Source organism: Lobosporangium transversale (genome assembly GCF_002105155.1).
Source record: "Lobosporangium transversale strain NRRL 3116 chromosome Unknown BCR41scaffold_19, whole genome shotgun sequence".
NCBI classification, from domain to species: domain Eukaryota; kingdom Fungi; phylum Mortierellomycota; class Mortierellomycetes; order Mortierellales; family Mortierellaceae; genus Lobosporangium; species Lobosporangium transversale.
The window spans coordinates 498,843-521,347 of record NW_019028997.1 but is presented as its reverse complement, the minus strand read 5'-3'; the positions used below and the strand labels follow the sequence as shown (position 1 = coordinate 521,347).

Genomic DNA, 22,505 nt, shown 5'->3' with positions numbered 1-22,505 from the left:
TTACATTGGCTCTACATTCCTTAAGCTCGTCCAAACTCCAGAGTGACATGTGATAGTAGCTACTGCGTGAATTTTCCTTGGTGAATTCATCGTACTGCCCATAGAGAGTTTTTGGTGATGCCGCAAATATCGTCCTGGCTTGATCTGGTTGAGGATGGTTACCACTGTCAACTAAATACCACGTTTCAGGTTGCTCAAGAAAATGTTTGAAATCTACTCTCTCTCCATAACGTTGGCAAGTTGTTCCTCCGTAGGCATAACATTCGGTATTCTTCTTTTCATGGAAAACAATAATCGGTGGATTCTCCTCGTCATGCTCTGCAAGGAGGCGGATGGCAAAATAGACCAAAAAGGCTGACTTCCCAATTCCAGGCGTTCCAGTGACAAAGAGTCGGTTCAAACTAGCTCCATGAGGGGTACTGAATGTAGATGTAATATGGTCATAAAGCTTTTTATATTCATCTCTGATATAAAGATGCCTTGTTCCGGCAACAGGGAAGATACAACCCTCAGGAGCAGTCAATAGTTTGGAATCCTTGATACCACCGGAATTTCGGAGCTCGCAAGCCACGCTAACAATGCTGTAGTAAATACTATCTCCTGATAACTCCTCCCCCATGTACGAAAGCACCTTGACCCTCTCTTTCGAGTTGAGAGGCGAGAGGACAGGCCTACCATTCACTATCCCTTTCGTTACAAGCCCCGCTTCTGTAATCGCATCCCTAAGAGTACCTCTGCTACTTATACTTGGACGAGCTTTTTTAGAGGGTGACTCTGATAAAGGAGATAGAGTGATCAAAGTCAATATTTTTGATTTATTGCACTGCACATCACTCTGAATTGATCAATAACCAGGTTCTCAGCCAAAAGCACTCACCAGCATCTCCATCTTGTTTTCTTTTCTGAGCTAAGTATCAAAGGCGAATAATTAGAAAGAACGTTGAGTTATCAAGACACAAACCAAATGGTGATATTATGCACATGGCCGTTTAAGATATAAACCAAGCTTCATCAGCTGAAAATATCAACAATCAGTCCATCAAGAGCTAATACATACCTCGCTGCGGTGGCTTGACAAAAACATGGATCGTTTTCCTTGGAAGTTCAGAATTAAATATCTCCCAAAGCTCCATTGATGCGGGTACGAGAGCCTCTTTCGACACAATTTCTGACTCAACGACGGTCTTGTCTTCGTCAGGAATAGAGACCCTGTAGAGGGTGAGCTGGTCAGCGTCAATATCCTTAAATGCATTTTTCTTCGCTGCCTTGATGACTTGCTTGAGTTCATCGACTGAACAATTGGAAAGAATCTTTACAGAAAAAGAAGTTGCTTCTCCATCAACAATACAAAAAATCTTTAGCTCGGTTGGCTCGAGGATTTTAGGGTCATTGGTGCTTGAAGACTCTTCCTTCGCTTCCCCTTTTCTTTCTTCTTTCCTTTCATACGGTTTAGTTCGAGGTGATAGGCATCGTGGTGATGTTCTGTCGCTTCCCATTGTGATTTCAAAAACAAGGGTATAAATGGACGGAGGACAGAAAATAGGGAAAGGTTGATAAAAATGCTAAAGGATGATAATTCAGTAGCAGGATGGTTCAAAATTGTCTAGAGATGAAGTTGAGGGAGGAAAAGAAAAAAAGAAAAAAAAAAAGGAAAGGAAAGGAAAGGAAAGGAAAGGAAAGGAAAGGAAAGGAAAGGAAAGGAAAGGAAAGGAAAGGAAAGGCAATGAATGAAGGCTTGGAATAAATAAAAGAGCAAAATTGATGGGAGCAAAACTGGGGGGAAATAAGAAAAAAGTGAAAAGAGGATAAAGGAAGAAAAGGAAGAGGAGAGTGCAAAAATGAAGTGAAGCAAGTTAAAGAAAGGAGCGACAATTGATAAATCTGTTCCTTTATTTCAAGGTTGGGCTATGCTGTGTGTGTCTGTGAGAAATTTTTTTTTCTTGTTGCACAAGACGCCATGCGATTAAAGATTGAATTGGCCCCCAAGTGTGACGTAACATGTATTATTTAAATACACAAACACTATTCGTCTCTTTAACTCTCTTGTTTTCACCACACAATCGAAAGTGTGCACATCCACTCTTCACCTTACATTCATCCCACTATGAACATGTCTAATCAGTGCTCCTATTCGAACTGAAATTTTGTCAATTGATATTTATTTTTTTAATCTGAAACATCATAATTGACAAAATTTCAGTTCGAATAGGAGCACTGTGTCTAATACCTCATTCCAAGGACAAGAAGCTGTTACTGATGCTCCTATCGATGATGTTCTCGCCATCAATCAAATTGAAAAGATATTGATCGGTGGATTTGAAGATATTCTAAGTGTTCAAACACGAATAATATATATATAATAATAATTTTCTGTATCAATGCTTTCCTTGATGATATCTAAGCAATAATTATGCTTTAGAGAAAAGCCCTTGACGCGTCAAACTCTGGGAAGGATAGAGAGGATGACAGTGAAGAAAGAGAAGATGACGATGGAGAAAAAGGGGACAATGATCAAGTAGATATCCTGGCTGGCCATGAATTTGATTTCGAGGTAAGTGTTGCAATTATATTATAAAGTCTAGTTCATTGCTTGAGAGCATATAATAAAGAAAAAGCTGGACATTTGTACGTTAACTCTAGTCTTTGAAGACGCGCGTATTGAGAATGGACTTAATAATATTGTTGTTGTTCAAGCCGCAAAGCACTATAAAATTGATCCTGAATCCAGAGATCTGAGCCTGAAGAGAAAGGGCGTGATGTTTTGGTTTCCAGCACGTGCTGGAAGAAAACGAGCACAAACCTATTGCCCAAACAGCACAAGCTGATTGCCCAAACAGCGCGAACCTGTTGTGAAACAGCATGAACCTGTTGTGAAACAGCATGAACCTGTTGTGAAACAGCATGAACCTTTTCTAAAACAGCGCGAACCTGTTCTGAAAACAGCACAAACCTATTGCACAAACAGCGCCAACCTGAAGAGAAAGCATGCAGGCTTAAAAAAATCCACAATCATCTGCATGCATAACAGGCTTCTTCTCTTTTCGCACTACCATTACCATTGCCATTACCATTACCATTGCCATTGCCATTCTCATTCTCATTCAATTCTCAGAGAACCTTCTGCATCATCCCTAAAGACACGCTTAATACCACGAACAGTTGACAGATTAACTTTATTTGTCTGATCTTGTCTCGCAAAGCGGCCATGTACTTTAATAATTCAGCAAATGCTCGGCATCTCTGCCTCTGCTTTCTCTTTATTACTAATGTTGACTATATATAGTCAAAGCCAACTTCTACTTCCATAGCTAGGCTTCTATATCTCTATATCTCAAAGATCTTAAAGACCAATAATCATCGTCTGTGACGCCAAGTAACACTGATACGATTGTACTAGATTCTTCTCTTGCAACAGCCTTCGCAAAGAGACAGTGGAGGAGAGAACCCTCAATATGCGATAAAACTTTTTTGTCCATATTCTTGTTTTGTTTAATAAAGTTTTTTCTGTTCTCATTCATTCTCTTCATGCTCCCACTTTCCATTCCTCTTCCTGAATCAGTCTGCCTGACCTTGAAACGCAATTCCTTTTTTTTATTCAACGATGAATGATAAGAGTGAAAATTTCTTGTTCGACAAAGAGCATGGCGAAGAGTATGGTGAAGAAAATAACGACGACTTTGATGAATATCATTCATTCAACCAGGAAGTCAATGAAAATCTAGACGAAGACCCTACTTTCAACGAGAATAGGTGCGAATTCGAGAGTGATGATGACTACAGCGGGTTTTCTGGAAGGCGATCGCCTGTAAGTCTATACCTTTGACTCTTAGTTGCTAGTTAATACTTGATATCCGTTGCTTCGAACCTTGTTACTGACTTCTTCCGTACGCGTCAATGCTTCTGTAGTCAGAGAGCCTCATCGACCGACGCGCCCAGCGGCAAGCGCAGGCGAAGCGTGATGTATGGCGTCGTGGTCAGGACAGACACGAACAAGAGCAAGTTGATGTTTACCAAAGCAACGATATAGACCATTCTGGTGGAGAATACAATGTCTTGGGCGTGAAAACGCGCAAAGGGCGTTCAAGCTCTATGTTCGAGGAAGTGCAAACACGTCAGTTGCCCCAGGTGACTTCAAGAAGCGAAGCCAGCGTCGCCGCCAGTAGCATCAGGTCTGCCCAAGCCAAACGAGGATATCCTAAGACTCCTTCTCCTCCAACAAATCAGGGACTGCCTATTCAACCTGCCAGACCTAGGTCATTCCTACGTTCAATCTCAGCATCTCATGTTCTTGGCTCGCCCTCTACATCCACATTATGCGCTCCGCGACAATCCCCACTACCACCGCTACAAAGGGCCGAGAGCTTTCATTATTATCGCAGTCCACAGCCTAGGTCTTATCTCTCCTCAGTTACTTCATCGTACTCTGGACGGCATAGAGATATGCATGGCGTTCAGCCCAAGTCGCCCATCTCCCTGCACCAGACCTCTCGGGCATCTTCATCGTCCTCCTCTTTTCGTGGACTTCCTCAGATCTCACGAGATTTAGCCTATCCTTTATCTTTTGACAACCCACAAGCAACCCTGCTTGCAGCTGAAGCTGAAGCTTTGGAGCAGCATCGACTTAACCTACGTACCAGTCATGGAGCATCGGAGACATGATACACGCTATATGAATCGCTTGAACTTGGCGTTTTACCTTCGCCCGAACAGTGCGACGACGCGCCCGCCTCACAAAAGCCTTTGGCACAAGTCCCAATACATAAGTCCATACGCAAGTCTAGTATCCTTGGACATTTCTATAATACAGATGCATCTGACTTCTTCGAATGCCAGGTTAAGAACAGTCTCGGGGTAAAGTGTGGCATAAAGTACAAGAAGTCAGGGGGCGGCAGATCACGAAAAAAAATCATCTCCTCAAAAACCACACCACAATATATGAGGCTGTGCAGGAATTTCGCCTCTATCAAGGCATGGTCCAGAATGTCAAGTCGTCAAAAGATCAAGATGATGATGATGATGATGATGAGCCCCCTAGACCACAGGGGAACTTCGAAGTGGCTAGAGAGGCTTATCGCCGACAACGGAGCGACCTTCAATTTAATTGGCTCGGATTCTTTCAAGGCAATATGTTTGCAACTTAATCCATTATACGTAATTCCAAGCACAGACGCTATCCAATCAAACATGGATTTAAGTGTAATGCATATGTGGAGGCAAATCGAGATACATCACTGATCGTAAAATTCAAGGCGCAATCACAGCGGATAGTTGGACAAGCGGTGATCAAAGGAAGTTCTTTGGAGTAACATTTCACTTCTAACACATGACTTTCAACCGGTTTCAGTTATGATTGGCATAGAACGTGTTTATGGCCCTCAATCGGCAGAAATTCTATTGGGAAAACTTGTTAAGAGTATAATTACTTCAGCTCTGCCTATTTGCTGTCTGGTTGAGACCTATGTAAATAACACTTTTGGTCCTGGAACTTGTACTCTAGAGCATGTAATCGCAAGGTGGAATTTGGAAGAGCATCTGATCTGTGCAACAACGAATCAAAGATCGAACATAAAAAGAGCCATGTATCTTTATAATCTAAAGACGAAGTTGGCCTGGCTTCCCTGTTCGTTTCATGTAATACAGCTGTATATCAACAAGGGATTGGAACGAAGCCTTGGAGCTAAGATGATTATGGAGAAGTGTCAAAGGATCTCAACCTTTTTCAGAAGCTCCAGCCTTGCTATGGGTGTACTCAACAATGAGCGTAGCAAAAGTAAGAAAAAGTTGATCAAGCTGCCTACAACGAATGTTACACGATGTAGCTCACAATACTACATGGCAGCAAGGGTTCTCCGAGTTTCTGAAGCAATTACAGCGACCTATAACTCAATGAGTTCAGGATCCAAGGACGAAAAAGCGAAAGCTATGGAGCTCGGGCGACACATACTTGACGAGAAGGGGATCAGGGTTCTGCAGGAAATTATCACGCTCTTGGAGCTGGTCACCAAATTCACACGCTGGGCAGACGAACATGATAACCCGACCATTTCGCAAATCTATTTCAGGGTCCACACCATGCTCCCAGCACTCTCAACATTCGAAACGGAAGAGGGAAGGGAGTTATGGCAAAGCTTGGACGAGCTGATCAAAAAATCCTGGTCTCTCCAAAACATTCCAGATGCTGCGCTCATTTCTATATTCCTGAACCCTGCTTTCGCATCACTCGACATCTTGCAGAATACGATGGTTGCTGATGATGGAAATCTGTTTGCAAAAGCAAAAAGACTGTGCAATGAAGCCTTAGGGATACCTGAACAGCAAGATGCAAATTCAATGAAGCCATTGCAAGCAAGTAATATTCATCTACTCGACATGACTTCGAAGTTTGCGGTAGAGATGTACGCTGCAACGGTACGCCCACCGCTGTATACTCACGATCACTTTAAAGACAAGCCTCAGGACTATTGGAGGTCATTTGGCATCGAAAATCATATCACATTTGGGGCTCTTGCCAACCTCGCGCGTTCGTACCTGTGTATCCAATCCGCATCAACTGAGTCTGAACACTTGTTCAGTGACGCCGGGGTATTCCTCTCACCATTCGGGACCTACCTCAGCGACCAAAATGTCTGCAACATCATTTTTAGTCACAGCTCTGAGAAAGTCCGGACTCTGTTAGACTTACAATAAAAAATAAATTAAGTATTTCGTGTAAAAGTAGTATGAAAGACTTAGCCATGCAATCAATCGATTCTTTAAAGTCTCGAATGACAGCCATTTCTAGATCAGTATAGAGTTTCTGTAACATTATATTTAGCGAAAAAAAGTAGCCGAAAAAGTGTTTTTGTTTTTCTTTAGGCTGGAGAAGAAGGATTGCAAAATGATAAATGTTGCTAGATGCGTTAAAGGAGTGGAGGCAAGTAAACGGTGGACAGAGTGCGTCGTGATGATATTACTGATTAAGACTTTTTATTCTTCACTCTTACTCCAAAGTGATGAGAATGTCGATTCATTCCGTCTTGTTCAAGTGAAAATGAAAGATCAGTACCAGCAATTCCGAAAGGCCAACATCATTGAAGAAGTTTTTGTTAAAACTACTTCCACTAATGCAAGCAATGGCATCCTTTCATGTTTCGTGCTCTTGCACGACATTCAAGATGTGTTTCCAGATGCACTGCGATTTAAGTTGGATGGACATCCTGTTTTATTCCTTTCTGACTCTAATGGCAATAGGTATGTTGTTTTATTATGGTGCCCTGTCAGTTGCTCTGAGAAAGAAAAATGAGAACTCAATTTGACATCCATTATCTTTTTTTTTTTTCCTTAATAAGAATCAAACCTCTACGCGTTGCCTTTATCCTAACAAGATCTTGGACGTCATTACAGACGTACCAAAGCCCTGCAGCATCAACAGCAACAGTAACAGCAACAGTGACAGTGACAGCGACAGCGACACCGTCATTAGTTTGCCTACCATGAAGAAATCGGTACATCTGGCCTCTCAGGATCTTCTTCAGTCACTCTCAGCCCTGGTTCAATCTTTCAGATCATCTCTTACAGCGCACAGAAATACACAAACGGAGATGGCCAAATCTGAACTCGAACAGATTAAAGAGTTGCAACTGCATGTCAAAGAGAGGAACGACGGACTGCTTGAGGTACAATCAGAGATTCATAAACTGCAGTTGAAGGCCAAAGAGAATGACAAGGTGCTTAAGCTGCAACTAGAGGTGCTACAACTGCGACAAGAATCCAAAGAAAAGGATGAAAAGAGCACTTGTTTGCTATGTCAAACCCTTGACAAGCCAGCCATCATCCAGAAGCATACTAATCAAACTCCTAACAGAGTTGCCATCCTTCAAAAGCATGCTAAATCAATACTCGCCCAGAACTTTGAGATATACGAGTATACAGTCCCCGACTATTTGTCATTTTGCCTGTCAACAGCACCAAGTGGGACCCAACGAATGTCCTGAGAAACAAGATCCGTCTTCATTTCCTCTGTGAAAGTGGAGAGTACACCGTCGAGGCAAACAAGAGCATTCAAACCCCAATCCATATCACCAATCATGAAGAATATGAAATCAGAAACAGCACTGAGTTCTTCCGCAAGTATGGAAAACACATGGTGATCCTTTTAGAGTGGCTCAAGTTGAAGATGCTCTCTCCTACTTCTCTGATACCTCCCCCACACCTGACTGATGCCGCTATCGATAAATCACTCGAGTACATGCAAGTGCTCTCTATCGAGTATCCAGTCTTGAGCAGCATCAACATAGTTGATGACTATGAAGCACTTGAAGGGACAGACCTCCAACAACTTAGCACATTCCTTCAAATCGACGGCAAGGACAAACAACTTGGTGATATGTACAGGACCACAACTGCAACAGGTCACGCCAAATGGGTTTGTTTTGACCACTATCGTTTGACGTATAAAGAGAAAGAACAGAAAGAGCTCGAAAATGTAATTGAGGCGAATGGTGACGAATATGACAAGCATCTTGGCAAAGTAGTCATCGAACTGGGATCTGGATCCCCAGTTAAAAAGCTCTGCAATGCTCTGGCCGATGCAAGATGTGATTATGAGTTAAATATTACATCCATCTGGAGTTGGTCCGAGGCTGATCTTGTAGCGCTTGAGAATACACTAAAGGTGCCAAATGTATCGATTCTTCGACTTGAACTTGCTTGGTTTCAAGAAAGAAGCAGGGGAAATGCAGTTTCAACATCCGCACCTTATGAAATACTTGTCCGCATCATGGAGCTTAGCAACATGAGAATGATTCGCATTGCTCTAATGTCGAACCTCATAGAGCTTTCTCGTTTACAACCCAAGAGTTTGTCACATCTTCATGAGTTATCCTTAGTGCTACGGCCTCGAGGGCTTGAAACTAATGATTTCCGAACACTTGCGGATTCACTCAAGACCAACACCACTGTAACCACGTTGGACTTGTGGGACAACTCAATTGGGAATGAAGGAGCCTTCGCACTGTCAAAAGCACTCAAAATTAACAAGGCGTTGACCACTTTAGATTTGGCTCTCAACTCAATCGAGAAAGAAGGAGTTCTGGCAATGTCAGGGGCACTCAAGATTAACGAGGCTTTGACCACTTTGAGCTTGAGAGGGAACCCGGTAGAGGATGGAGGAGCTCTGGTACTGTCAGAGGCTCTCAGGATTAACACAACTTTAACCACTTTGGACTTGGAGAATGCCTCAATTAAGAAGGAAGGAGCTCTAGCACTGCCGACGGCGCTCAAGGTTAACACAACCTTGATCTCTTTAAATTTGAATAGTAACCCGATTGGGAAGGGAGGAGTTCTGGCACTGTCAGAGGCGCTCAAGGTTAACACGGTTTTTAGCACTTTGAGCTTGGGATTTAACTCAATCGGGAATGAAGGAGCTGTGGCGCTATCAGAAGCACTTAAGGCTAACATGGCTTTAACCACTTTGAACTTGCGCTGCAATGAAGTTGAGACTGAAGGAGCACTAGCATTGTCAGAGGCACTCAAGGTTAACAAGACGTTAACCTATTTGAATTTGAGTTTGAACTCAATCGGGAATGAAGGCGCTTTGGCACTATCAGAGGCACTCAAAGTTAATTCGACTTTAACCGTGTTGAACTCGAGGGCATCAGTTGTAGCCAAGGGGTTCTGATGTTGCTAGAGCTCAACACTGGTTGATCGACTGGATTATTTGAAACAGTGTTAAGAGTATAGGTTAGTTTATATAAATTACTAGTTTGTAGCAGCCAATTGTTCATAACTGCTTTATTATGTGATTTTGCAGAAGAGTATTAGCATATTAGGTATTTCGAGCCAGTCTTTTGATAAAATCGAATCACACAATGCAAGGTCGCAAAAGCACTGGCCTGTAATATCTCTCTTTACAATTAGGAAACAATCAAAGGAAGTATCCAAGGGACTTGAGAATATCGCCAAGCCAATCTGGAGAGGGAAGAGAAAGGATTGAGAATGTTACGTACCGAGTGCACCTCAAGAGTACTTCCATTTTTACCCTTAAAGTCAGAACATTGTGTGGCGGTCATGACGCGTCCTTAATAAAAGGATCCTGTCTGGCATCAATAATAAAAATAACTTTTGATCTCCTTTACTGAAAACATATCAGTGATGTAAATTGTGCGCCTATGTGATTGTTATGCTTAAATCATATCACGAGGACGGAAAACGCGGCTCTCTCATCTTATTAACTCAACTCTCTTCATCTCTTCACTCTTCACTCTTCATCTCTTCTCTCACTACATTTTTCAAGGAAGGCATATACACGGGGCTCAATTCCATACCTAGGTGCTTTACTGGCTTCTATTTACAAACACGCACGGTAATAGAAATAGCTTCGATTCTTATCTTGCGTGTTGCATATTTCGTCTAATTGCATATCTGATCACACGTACAAAAGGATACCATTTTGTACATTCCTAACACTGCAGCCCTCCGGCCCTCCAGCCCACATTAATAGGATCTCAATTTTATATATAGAAAGTGAATGAATAAATACTCGGATAATGTAGTGCTGTGATCCACATTCAATTCTCACTTATCTTTCAACTTCCGGTTATTGTTTTCCATTGCGCACAATTTCATTTCCAATGTAATGCCATCTCGAGGTGGGCGATTTACGTAACGGGTCGCCTGTGCAGCTGGGGTGCGGATAGATGGCCAAATTAATCTGGCTTTGGGAATTGAAAGTAGAATTTTGGATCCACATTAAACTTCATTATTCATGTTAATTGGCTTATGTGACTAACAGAACAATCCTACTAACAGACGTTCTTTGTAAGATAATAAACCTAAAGCCAACTCCCTCCTACGCGCCTGTATCATTCTCATCAGTTATGGAGGTGTGTCAGGATTTGAAACAGTCTCCTATCGTCTTCTGAAGGCTGTCTTCATTACTCTATTGTGGTGCAATATTCATTAAACACCTGTAATTTGTGCATTAATTTAGAAGGACTTGGGCCGTAGTTTCGAGGCGCAGCTTAGCAGGACATTGCGTCGTCCATCGGATGCATCTGGTGACAAGAATAACCATAAAACTGAGCACGTGATGATGGTTACTTTTGCCAACGAGTTTGAAGATGAGGAGTTGAAAGTCGATGAAGAATCATATGCACACCTTGTTATGCATCTATACCAGAAGGTAAATATCAATGCTTGTGTTACAGATTACGCTTTAAAAAGCTCTGCCAAGCATCTAGTCCTAACAATTTGATATACCTGTATAACATTGTATGGCTGCTCTTCTCGTGATTCCCCACCACAAACAACTTTCTCAAGTGAAATGGAGGAGAAGACATATCACTCTGAGGAGGCGCTCCTTGGCTCCTCGAGTGATCGCAACAAAGTACAGCGAAAAGATTGTTTGTAAGTAAAATAAAACAAATAATAATAACAATAATTAAAAAAAAAAAAAAAAAAAAAAAAAAAACATACTACTGGTTTAAAGTTGACCTACTTATTTCATCTTTTATATCAATACCGCTCTTAGCGGGATCATAAATACTATCGATGATGCCCATGAAGAGTCGTGCTCTAATTTCAAGGACATTGCTGATATGTTTCGACAAGAAGATTTTTTCTCTGTTCCTGAAAGGCAACAGGCTATATTTGATATACTGATCAAGAAACTTGGCTATGACATAAGTACACGACATCTCCGTCGATACTGTTATAGCAGGCGCATCCACTTAGAAGCTGAAGAGGATAGTGGATGGCCCTTTGATATTGCAGAGGCCAAATATGAAGAACTGAAAATCATCCGTATAATGGAGTTTTTGTAAGTTTATTAATGTAGTAGTGTATTAGTGAGTCTAACGGTTTTCCTTTGGAATTTATGAGTATGAATTGATACTAATACATATGTATATAATAGATGTCCTGAGATTGAATATCTTCAAAATATCCCAACGGCTTCTGGGCATGAAGATGCTTAGTTTGGCGTGGGATAGTGTGTATTTTATATGGCGGTAATATCACAGTGCGTATTGGCGAACTTGGATCAAGCTCGACACGAGAGGATTGGAAAGAAGTAGAAGAACAATTTGGTAACAAAGCATCTGACGTCAGGAGCAGGAAGGTCGATTATGAGCCCTCTTTGATGACTAAGAAACCTATTCAAGAACCCAATTAATTACATATTAGTTGCCACCAGTGACTCGTACTGATGTACCGCACACACCTGCTTGCAGTAAAATATACTGATCACGTTTCACAAACATTACCCAAGTAACTTACCAATGAAAGTAAAATATCAGTAAGTGACTTACCGATGAAAGTAAAATATCAGTAAGTAACTTACCCCTAAATTATCCTAAAGGCATTTGTAAAAGATTAATCATCTCTCTTTTTTTAACAAACAAAGTTCGCATGGGTCAGTCGTGCTAAAGCCAAGATGATCGATCATAGCCACACACCACACCTTAGTGGACGGATAGGAGAGTTCTCCTTTACAGTGATTCTTCCGGGAGATGTGCCTTGAAGCATACTGTTCAATGACCTTGACAGCGCTCGTGCATTAAATATGTACTCGAGCGAAACCCAACCTGGATCCAAATTACTAGACAGTAAATGGCAAAAATGCATAGGTTCACTGACCACCCAAGTGTGGTGCGCTGTTATGGCTGTGCTGTTCATACTGGTAGCTCGAGACGCGTTTTTTTACAGGTTGACTTCACTTCTGTACTCGCCACTCTCGATCGTATCATCGGACTTTAATCATAGTAGGAGGCAAACCATTAATTGCTGGTCCTAATAAAACACAGCCATTGGATTCATGCATAATTTTCCCAGCCCTGCCACTTTAAGAGGCTAAGCTGAAAAACAATCAACTAGCATCTCCTAACATTGAGAAATGAGACAACTTTTTCTCTTTTCTTCATCTTGTCATCATCCCTTGAATCACCACCGAAATGACAGAACCTCAATACCAACAATTCCGATACAACAACCTCATTGAGGAAGTTTGTGTCAGAACTGCCTCCATCTCCACAAGCAATGGCAACTTGTCGCACTGTGTGACTTTGCAAGACATTCAACAAGTGTTTCCAGGTGCGCTCCGATTCAAACTTGATGGGCATCCTGTTCCATTCCTTGCAGACCATAACGGCACCTGGTAAATTATTTATAATTATGGCGACTTTGTCAATTGCTCTGAAAAATAAAAAGAACCCAATTTGACAATTTGGCACGTCTTTTTTTCTAATAGGATCGAGCCTTTGCGCATTGCATTCTATCCTGACAAGATCCTAGACGTCATTGCGGAAGTATCACAGTCCAGTAGTAGCAACAGCGAAAGCAACAGTAGCAGCAACGCCATTGTCCATTTGCCAACGTCGAGAGACTCGGATAATTTAGTCTCTCAGAACCCATCTGTTACTGCTCAAAGCTTGGAAGAGATTAAGGAGTTAGTGATAGAAACCCCTAAAATGCAATCGGAGACGGTTAAACTGCAGCATCAAGCCCTTGACAGACTTGCCATCCTTCAACAGAAAGCTGATGCTATCCTTGTCCAGACCTTTGAGCTACACGAGTATCCAATTCCTCGACTCTTTATCATTCTGCCTGTTGACAGCACCAAATGGGATCCAATGAATGTCTTGAGGAACAAGGTTCGCCTTCACTTCCTATGTGAATGCGAGGATCGCTCTGAAAAGGCAAGCAAGGACAGCCAGAAGAACAAAACTCATCTTGCCAGACATGAAGGATATGAGATCCGAAACAGCACAGAGTTCTTTCAAAAGTATGGGAAATACATGATCATCCTTTTACAGTGCCTCAGCGTAGGGATGCCTTTGGCTGCCTCGCTTGGGTCAGTCCCAAATCTCAAAGCCGGTATTGATTATTCACTCGACTATATGAGAGCACTTTCTGTGGAGTATCCGGCCCTGAAAGACATCAACACAATCGAGGACTACGAAGCACTTGAAGGAGCAGATCTCCGAGGACTGAGCAAATTCCTTCAAACCAATGATGAAAACAGGCAGCTTGGCAACTTGTACAGGATCACGACAGAAGCAGGCCATGTCAAATGGGTTTGTGTCGATCACTATCGCTCAACATATAAAGAGAAAGAACAGAGAGCGTTTGAAGATGTTGTGGAGATGAATGAAGGCAAATATGACTCACAGCTCGGTAAAGTGGTCATTGAGTTGGAATCTAGGATCAGAGCTAGAGAGTTCTTCGAAGCCTTGACCAAAGCTAAACATATTTACGAGTTGGAGATCACATTCAGCAAGTACTGGGACTGGACCAAGACTGATCTGGAAGGACTGAAGAATGCACTGAGAGTATCGAGTGTATCGATCCTTCGACTTGACCTTGGAGAATCTCAAGAAAGCATAGCCAGGAACCTATTTTCAACACGATATGTAAAACTTGTAGGCATCATAGAACTTAACAATATGAAAACGATTCATGTTGTGCTTCCTCCGGATGTCAAATATCTTTCCAATCTACAAAGCGTAAAATCGTCACACCTTTGCAAGTTATCCTTTGGGATGAGGCTTCGAAGCATGAGAGCTAGTGATTTTCGACGGCTTATAAACTCACTCGAGGTTTTGGTCACTTTGGACTTAGCATCTAACTCGATTGGGAATAAAGAGACTCTCGCACTTTCCAAGGTACTCAGGACAAACACCAGTTTGACCAATTTAAACTTGCGGTACAACTCAATTGGGGATGAAGGAGCTCTGGCACTGTCAGAGGCACTCAAGACAAACACCAGTCTGACCAATTTGGACTTACGATACAACTCAATTGGGAATGAAGGAGCTCTGGCACTGTCAGAGGCACTCAAGACAAACACCAGTCTGACCGATTTGGACTTGACTTGGAACTCAATTGGGAATGAAGGAGCTCTGGCACTGTCAAAGGCACTCAAGACAAACTCCTGTCTGACCAAATTGAACTTATGGAACAACTCAATTGGGAATGAAGGGGCTCTGGCACTGTCAGAGGCACTCAAGACAAACACCAGTCTGACTAATTTGAACGTCAGTCACAACTCAATTGGGAATGAAGGAGCTCTGGCACTGTCAGAGGCACTCAAGAAAAACATGGCTTTGAAGGTTTCTGTATGAGGAATGCTTTAATCGATAAGTAAATAACTCTGGTGCTGTTAATGCCGCTTATTATTGGCTGGCGTTGAGTCATTTTCTGATTTAGTTGATTGGTTTGATCATTGAAGTAGTGATGAGGTCTTTAGTGGTTACGGATAGTAGTTTATTTTGGATTAAAAGCTGACTTACGGCAGCTAAGCGTCCGTAGCAGCGCTGCTTTTTTTTTTTTTTTTTTTTTTTTTTTGATCGATTCCTCCTCCCCTCGCTTGCTAAATGGCTCTAGCATCCGAGGATTATTGAAAGCTCATCCTTTTTGTAGCAGCTCTCTCTAAAGGCAAACCAAATATGGCCATCAAATGCATTATAAAGACAGAGAGACGTGTGAGCATCAAAGAAAAGTGTCCAAGGGAATTTGGGTTTTCTATTTATTAGCCCCAAGGGAGACTAAGAGAAAATACGATGGGACGCTTGCTGAATCAGATGCAAAGAGTACCAAAGAGAATATAAGTGCCAGAGACATCTAGAAGTGTGTGTGCCAGTCAAAGTAGGGTCCTAACGAAGGAGTAGGCCGTTGTGGGATGTCACTCCGGTAAGGACCGCCTAAAGTTAGACAGAAGAGAACTAAAAAGTGATGTTCTCTAATGAGGCCATAGTCGGTAGGAGTGAGGTCCTTTGGCCAAAAGCTTTATTATAAATGGTCGCAAGACAGGTGCGCTAAATGGGTGGTCTCTCCTACGTATAGCTGTGTGTTGTATTATAGATAGTTCATATAGTACCCTAAGTCGTTTGTTCTTGTTTGTCACTCTTCAATATTGTCAATTCCTTAAGTATCATTTGACCTTACATTTACAGCCAGCTGCAACCTCATGATGGGATGTTCTTTTTGCAGGTGGAAGCATATCGTTAGAAAAGGAGCCAGAGCTACTCAAGGTCTCTGCAGGATTAGTGTCAATGACTCATCAAATTGTCAAGGGATACTGTGGGCTCTTTTGTTGACATCTAGATACCAACTAAGCGGTGAACTACAAAGTAATTTAATCACAAGTCAAATTATAACACTTTGCTACGGATATCAGTTGATCGAATCAAGTAAAGGCCCCATGTTTATGCCTATGCCCATCTCGAATGTATCCGGAAGCGCCTAGAGTAAGAAGGATTGAAGACCTACATTAGATAGAAACAGCCGCCAGTCTTTTAAAAGTCATTGTTCTTCTCTTTACACATTTCTAAAGGACCACCAGCTTCATATTTGTACAGCTCATGCCCAAGCAGTAAAGGGCAGGTCTTGATATATATGATCATCATTGTGGCTCAGCAGCATCCATCGCAATCGCGTTAAAGAACAAGTACAAAAGTGATATGCTTGCTTACATAACGTATCATTCACTTGATGGCCTCACTCTAGCCACAAGCTTCTCGTGTTATGATGGTGGCATAGACTGAGAAGGGCTCAATTCATAACATTTTGAGTTGTCAGTAAACGTTGAGGCGAAGTCAGGCTTATGCAGGGGCTTGCCAGGTGCACCTGGAATACGTTAGGACATAATGGAAGTGGAGAAGAAAGTGGAACTGCAAGAATCTTTAGTGATGTGTAGGGTCTTGATGCGTAGATTACTGGAACTGGACTGATGTGGCTGTGAGAAGAGCCACGGATCGCATGTCTAGTATCGGTATGGCACTATTAGTTACATTCAGTACTATCGATACTATAACTACCTGAATTATCAGCACGGGAACCCCTCACTGCTATCCCTATTTATAACCTCTATTGGAAATAGCCACAGTCATTTGGAGTTCAAGAATGTGTAGTATTCATTAATGTCTGTCCTAGACTAGTACACTGATGAGTAGAGTGCTTTTATACTAATTGTGAAGGCTCCATAAGGGCCATGAGTGCGGCAGGTTCAATGTGGTTAGGTAAAGCCTTTTGTAGTCATGTTCTTTCTTTGCAACATGAATGAGCAAATTTGAAAAACTATACAACCTAATACATATTTTTTTTATCCATACATTTTTCAAAGCAGTTTTTCTTTTATGCTCATCTCTACGCCTGTGAAGCTCCAAGGTCCTCCTTGGCCTGTAATGAATGACTTTGTAATAAAAGAAAACAGAGACAATATATACTCACCATGAGAAACATATTATACGTATTTATTGAGTCCAGTTTGTGTGTGTATTTTTTTTTTTTTTTTTTTTTTTTTTGGCGGTGAATCTTGAAGGGTTCGACCTTCTGCTTTTTGTTAGATTTGGCATAGCAACACTTAAAGCCCTATATATTCTTACATACTACAGTCGCGATTGCATAGAACGTGTTTATGCTGAAGACAGATATGAAGTCAAAGTGACTAGCCATCAAACGAAGATAAAGGCTATTTTTCCAATTCAGCTCTTCAACGAATCTCTCAACAGACAATTAGCTCGATACCAGCAGATACCACAGAGCTGAGGTTACCCAATTGTACAGTATTGGCGAGCAATAACCAAGAGCGGGGCAAATTTTGTAAAAATCCCTTCTAGTCTTCTAGTCTTAAGGCGCCATACACTAACATACAAAAAAAATGAGTCCAAGGTAACCTATCAGTCAACTTTTCTTTTTATTACTTAGGAACCTATCTATGTATATAGGCACAGGCCATACTCGTAACAAATAAAGCCCCCATCTATATACGCCAAAATTGTGCATGGTTTTATTTCAACTTGACCCCTTATTATGCCAGCTCAATATAGACTTTCATAAAACCCCTTGTGCCTCCATGACATCCTAGATAAAGACCTTTTTTGCCTGAAGGAGCTAAGAAGGGATCATTAGTGCTATACTATGTCCGATAGGGTTAATTCGGTAGTATTCAAAGCCAGTGACCAGGATCAGGCGTCATCGCAGGCGATGTACGATTCGAGAATGGACGACACAAAACGCGTGGCGGCAGTAGATAAAATGGAAACAATGCTGATATTACTGTAAATAAACAACAATAACAACAACAACAGCATCTTATCTTCCATGAAGTGGTCACCTTGAAGGGCCAACCTATCTGAGATCTCCCAGGAGGATCGACTCAGCTTCTGGATGCAGGAAGAAGCCTGGCGGCTTATGAAGTCTTTCTTCCAACCAAAGTATGTTGGTTCCTTAGGCTGCAGGCAATAGCTTTTCACTCATGTAAACAAAATAGAGCGGGAGAAAAAATTACACATGTCTCATTTCGCGCATTTTTATTTTTAATTTTATTTTTATTCTCAATTGTGTTTTTTTATTTTTTTTTTATTTTTTTATTTTAGAGATAACGTAAAATAAATGTACTCAAAGCTGTGTCCTGTTTAGTGCCTGGTTCTGAGTGTCTCTGATATTGCCAGAGATACTTCCTTCGCGATTAACATATGACTCAATTCCAACCTTGTCAAAGCGATGTTGATCTTGAGTACCTCTAAAAGTACGGGAGCTCCCTCATTCCCAATTAAGTTCCGAAACAAGTTCAAATTTGTCAAAGCCTTGTTGGTTTTGAGCGCCTCTGAGAATGCGATGGCCCCTCCGTTCCCTACTTTGTTATCCCCCAAGCTCAAATCTGTCAAGGTCGTGTTGACCTTGAGTACCTCTGAGAGTGCGAGGGCTCCTTTCTTCCCAATCAAGTTACTCCCCAAGTCTAAACTTGTCAACGCCGTATTGACCTTGAGTGTTTCTGAAAGTGCTAGGGCTCCTTCGTTCCCGATTGAGTTATTCCACAGGCTCAGATTTGTCAAAGCCTTGTTGGTCTTGAGCGCTTCTGAGAGTGCGAAGGCTCTTTCCTTGCCAATTGAGTTCCAAATCAAGTTCAAACTTGTCAGAGTCTGGTTGACCTTGAGTGCGTCTGAGAATGCGAGGATTCCTTGATTCCCAATTTTTTTGTTCCCCAAGTACATTATGGTCAAAGTCGTGTTAGTCTTAAGCACCTCTGAGAGTGCGAAGGCTCCTTCATTCCCAATTTTGTTGTACTCCAAGTTCAAATTTGCCAAAGTCGTGTTAACCTTGAGTGTCTCTGAGATCGCGAGGGCTCCTTCGTTCTCAATTGAGCTATCCTTTAAGTATGAACTTGCCACACCCCTACCCGATAGTCGTCCCATAACTGGGGTGTTCAGAGGCCCAAACTGGTCAAAATCGTACTAACCTTGAGCGCATCTAACAATGCCATAACCCCTTCCTTCTTAATCTGGTTGTCCCTCAAGTCCAAAGTGACCAAAACTGCATTAGCCTTGACCATGCTTTCAGCTATTGTGATACAAGATGCCATGCATAGTCGCCATAATGCCATTTTAAACTTCCAACAAGGGTTTGATCCTCCACCAAAGGATATAATGGATGTATCCCAAATCTAGTCAATGCTTATATCGATAAATCACTCGACTACATGAAAGCGCTCTCTATTAAATGCAGTTTTGAGTAATATTGACACAGCCGATGACTGTGAAGCGCTTGAAGGGGCCAATCTTCAAAAAGCGAACACATTCCTTCGAACTAGCGGTAAAGGTAAGGTACTTGACAACTTGTAAAGGAGCACAACCGAAACGAGGTATAAAGAGGAAGATCAGAAAGCACTCGAAAATGTAATTGGGATGAATAGTGGCAAATACAGTAAGCGTCTTGGCAAACTAGTAATCGAATTGGGATCCAGTATAAGAGCTGAAGAACTCTTCCTTGCTTTGGCCAATGCAAGTTGTGTCTATGAGTTAGACATCGCATTCAACTGGGGTCGGTCCGAAGCTGACCTTGTAGCATTTGAGAAAGCATTAAAGCCGTCAAATGTTCCGATCTTATGACTTGGACAGCTCCGAGGAAGCAGTGGGGAAGCGTCATCAACGTCCAAAAGATATGAAATTTTTGTTCTCATCATTGAGCTTAGCGATTTGGGAGTCCAGATTCGGTAAATGAGATGTTGTTACTATCGTCTTTGTCCTCTATTTCCGAGGCATTAATCTTGTTAAACTTTTCATTGCCGTACTATACATATTGCGATGTTTGCAACTACAACCTTTTGTGATGAGGACATTCAAACTATTGCCAGTAATCTGCAGCAGAATGAACAGAATGTGTTGACATAAAACGCAACATTTCCATTCATACTATTTCTTGAGATTTTTTATTCTCCCTTTCTCAAAGGATCTTTCACTCTAGGGATCCTTCTCTCTGGTATGGTATGGAGATATGTAGAGCCACGTTAACCTTCAATATTCCAATGCCCAGGTCATTCTTTACCCAGTTTTTCAAGAGAGTCCAAGGACGAGGTTCTTATGGTACCATTATCATGGATGAAATAATCAATTTCTCGGAAGGAGACTATGATGAGGCAAAATACGATTCTGATCCCTCTATGAGCTTATTACGAAAAAGCAATAAACGTCAACTCAAGCCCTGCTAGCGTAATGTAATAGTTGATCTCCTCTTTTTTTTTTCCTCTCGTGGCGCTTTGGTTCTTTACTGGATAGCTTGAATTCCTACCCTTTTTCTTTTTCTTTATACACGACATTCAAGCATTCCTTTCTCGTACTCCTTGTATTTATTCCCCGAGTTCCCTTTACATATTATTTGCTTTGTCTCTTCAGTTCTCTGCCCTTTTACTCGTACCCGGGTCACACAAGACGCCCATTATTTATATAAAGCCGGCTCTACTCCCAGGAAGACCTCTCATATAACTATATCCAGACAACCTACCCTCTTCTTATCTCAACATTACTTGTTTTCTTCTTGACTCAAAAAAAAAGAAAAAAGAAAAGAAAAGAAAAACTTCGCATTTCTACAATGAAGCTGATTGCTCCTTTCCTACTCGCTTTAGTCCTATCAAGCACGGCTGTTGAGGCATTATGGTGTACTTGTGGGAAACCCTCTCACTGATACTCTTTGCAAATCGAAATCAAAGATACTCCCAACAAAAAGGTTGGCGTGGAGAGTTGGACAGGCATATGATGCGGTGCACTCCCTCTCTGCGGCTAACTTCTCAAGCTCTGGAAGGGCACGATGCGCTACGATGAGATGAAAGGTTTTGGGCAGTCAAGTAGACAAGTATAGTGCCGTTCATCAAAAATTAAAAAAGGGGGAGATCGAATTGTTATTCTTCTTTTACAACGCGTTCTTGCAATGACTGAAATATGATTGGTAAATCACCGACGCAACCACCGGGTTTGTATTTTTATTTACCTGCTGTTCAACAACATGGCTAGACACATATTTTTCGATATGCATCCATGTCTAGGGAGCATTTCCTTGCTTATTTTCGAAGACTCATAATGTTCACTGAATTTGAAAGCCTTTGGGCACGGGCTTTTGTAGTCTTTTAGATATGTGACCACATTTTGGTCTGGTGTACTGCCGAGAGCACACCATCTTTTTTTTTTTCTAAAGATACACACAAGATACATGAAAGAAAAGATCTATTTTATTTTATTTTATTTTATTTTATTTTATTTTATTTTATTTTATTTTATTTTTTATTTTATTTTATTTTATTTTATTTTATTTTATTTTATTTTATTTTATTTTATTTTATTTTATTTTATTTTATTTTATTTTATTTTTTATTTTATTTTATTTTATTTTATTTTATTTTATTTTATTTTATTTTATTTTATTTTATTTTATTTTATTTTATTTTATTTTATTTTATTTTATTTTATTTTATTTTATTTTATTTTATTTTATTTTATTTTATTTTATTTTATTTTATTTTATTTTATTTTATTTTATTTTATTTTATTTTATTTTATTTTATTTTATTTTATTTTTTATTTTATTTTATTTTATTTTATTTTATTTTATTTTATTTTATTTTATTTTATTTTTTATTTTATTTTATTTTATTTTATTTTATTTTATTTTATTTTATTTTATTTTATTTTTTATTTTATTTTATTTTATTTTATTTTTTCCTTTTGAAAGAGAGGATGATCGATGTACGCCAAAATGGTAGTCAATACCACTTCAAAAACAATGGGACTAGATGAGCGGCACTGTAGTAAAACATGTGGGAGTAAGATGAGAGCATACATACCATACCCATAAAGTATTTATTGGAGCTTTATTAGATTTATCAAGGACAAAGCAAAAGCATAACTACGGATCTTTCTACGAGCGACATGGATAGGTGTGTATCCATGTTAAATATTTTCTATAGGATCAAACAATATATCGAAGCGATGGATCCAATGTGGTAAGCAGAGAACTACCGACGTACTCGCAAAAATGATCTCCAGTCTTCAAGACCTTGTAAAGAGCCCATTCATGCTATCGATGTCAACGAAACATGCCAGGGTCATAAAAAGTAACGAAAACGAAAGAAAGATTTGGTTTATTATGGTCCAGGGATCTTCGTTAAATAAAAGAGGGGGGAGGTAAAGATCCTAACTATAGTAAAAATCCATTAAAATGACTGCAACAAAACTCCACCCTCCCCTCAAACAAACGTC

At 40.7% G+C, this 22,505-nt stretch overlaps 4 protein-coding genes across 4 annotated transcripts; 3 read left to right on the top strand and 1 right to left on the bottom strand.

The window, feature by feature from the left end:
• Positions 1-7,472: 7,472 nt before the first annotated feature.
• BCR41DRAFT_406194 (hypothetical protein) lies at positions 7,473-9,658 on the top strand (the record flags this gene model as incomplete). The annotated part of the gene is made up of 2 exons (XM_022029390.1): positions 7,473-7,903; positions 7,945-9,658. The coding sequence occupies 2 exons, from the start codon at positions 7,473-7,475 to the stop codon at positions 9,656-9,658; spliced, it is 2,145 nt and encodes a 714-aa protein (XP_021881274.1).
• Positions 9,659-10,856: 1,198 nt separating this feature from the next.
• On the top strand, positions 10,857-12,151 carry BCR41DRAFT_396483 (hypothetical protein; the record flags this gene model as incomplete). Its single annotated transcript, XM_022028807.1, has 5 exons — positions 10,857-10,862; positions 10,970-11,161; positions 11,309-11,385; positions 11,510-11,781; positions 12,000-12,151. The coding sequence occupies 5 exons, from the start codon at positions 10,857-10,859 to the stop codon at positions 12,149-12,151; spliced, it is 699 nt and encodes a 232-aa protein (XP_021881273.1).
• Positions 12,152-13,005: 854 nt separating this feature from the next.
• On the top strand, positions 13,006-15,294 carry BCR41DRAFT_353988 (hypothetical protein). Its single transcript, XM_022024245.1, has 2 exons — positions 13,006-13,132; positions 13,226-15,294. Exon 2 carries the CDS (start codon positions 13,446-13,448, stop codon positions 15,096-15,098), a length of 1,653 nt encoding a protein of 550 aa, XP_021881272.1. The 5' UTR covers positions 13,006-13,132; positions 13,226-13,445; the 3' UTR covers positions 15,099-15,294.
• Positions 15,295-18,392: 3,098 nt separating this feature from the next.
• Positions 18,393-19,309, bottom strand: BCR41DRAFT_396481 (hypothetical protein; the record flags this gene model as incomplete). The annotated part of the gene is made up of 2 exons (XM_022028806.1): positions 18,393-19,127; positions 19,217-19,309. 2 exons carry the CDS (start codon positions 19,307-19,309, stop codon positions 18,393-18,395), a joined length of 828 nt encoding a protein of 275 aa, XP_021881271.1.
• Between the last annotated feature and the right edge of the window lie 3,196 nt (positions 19,310-22,505).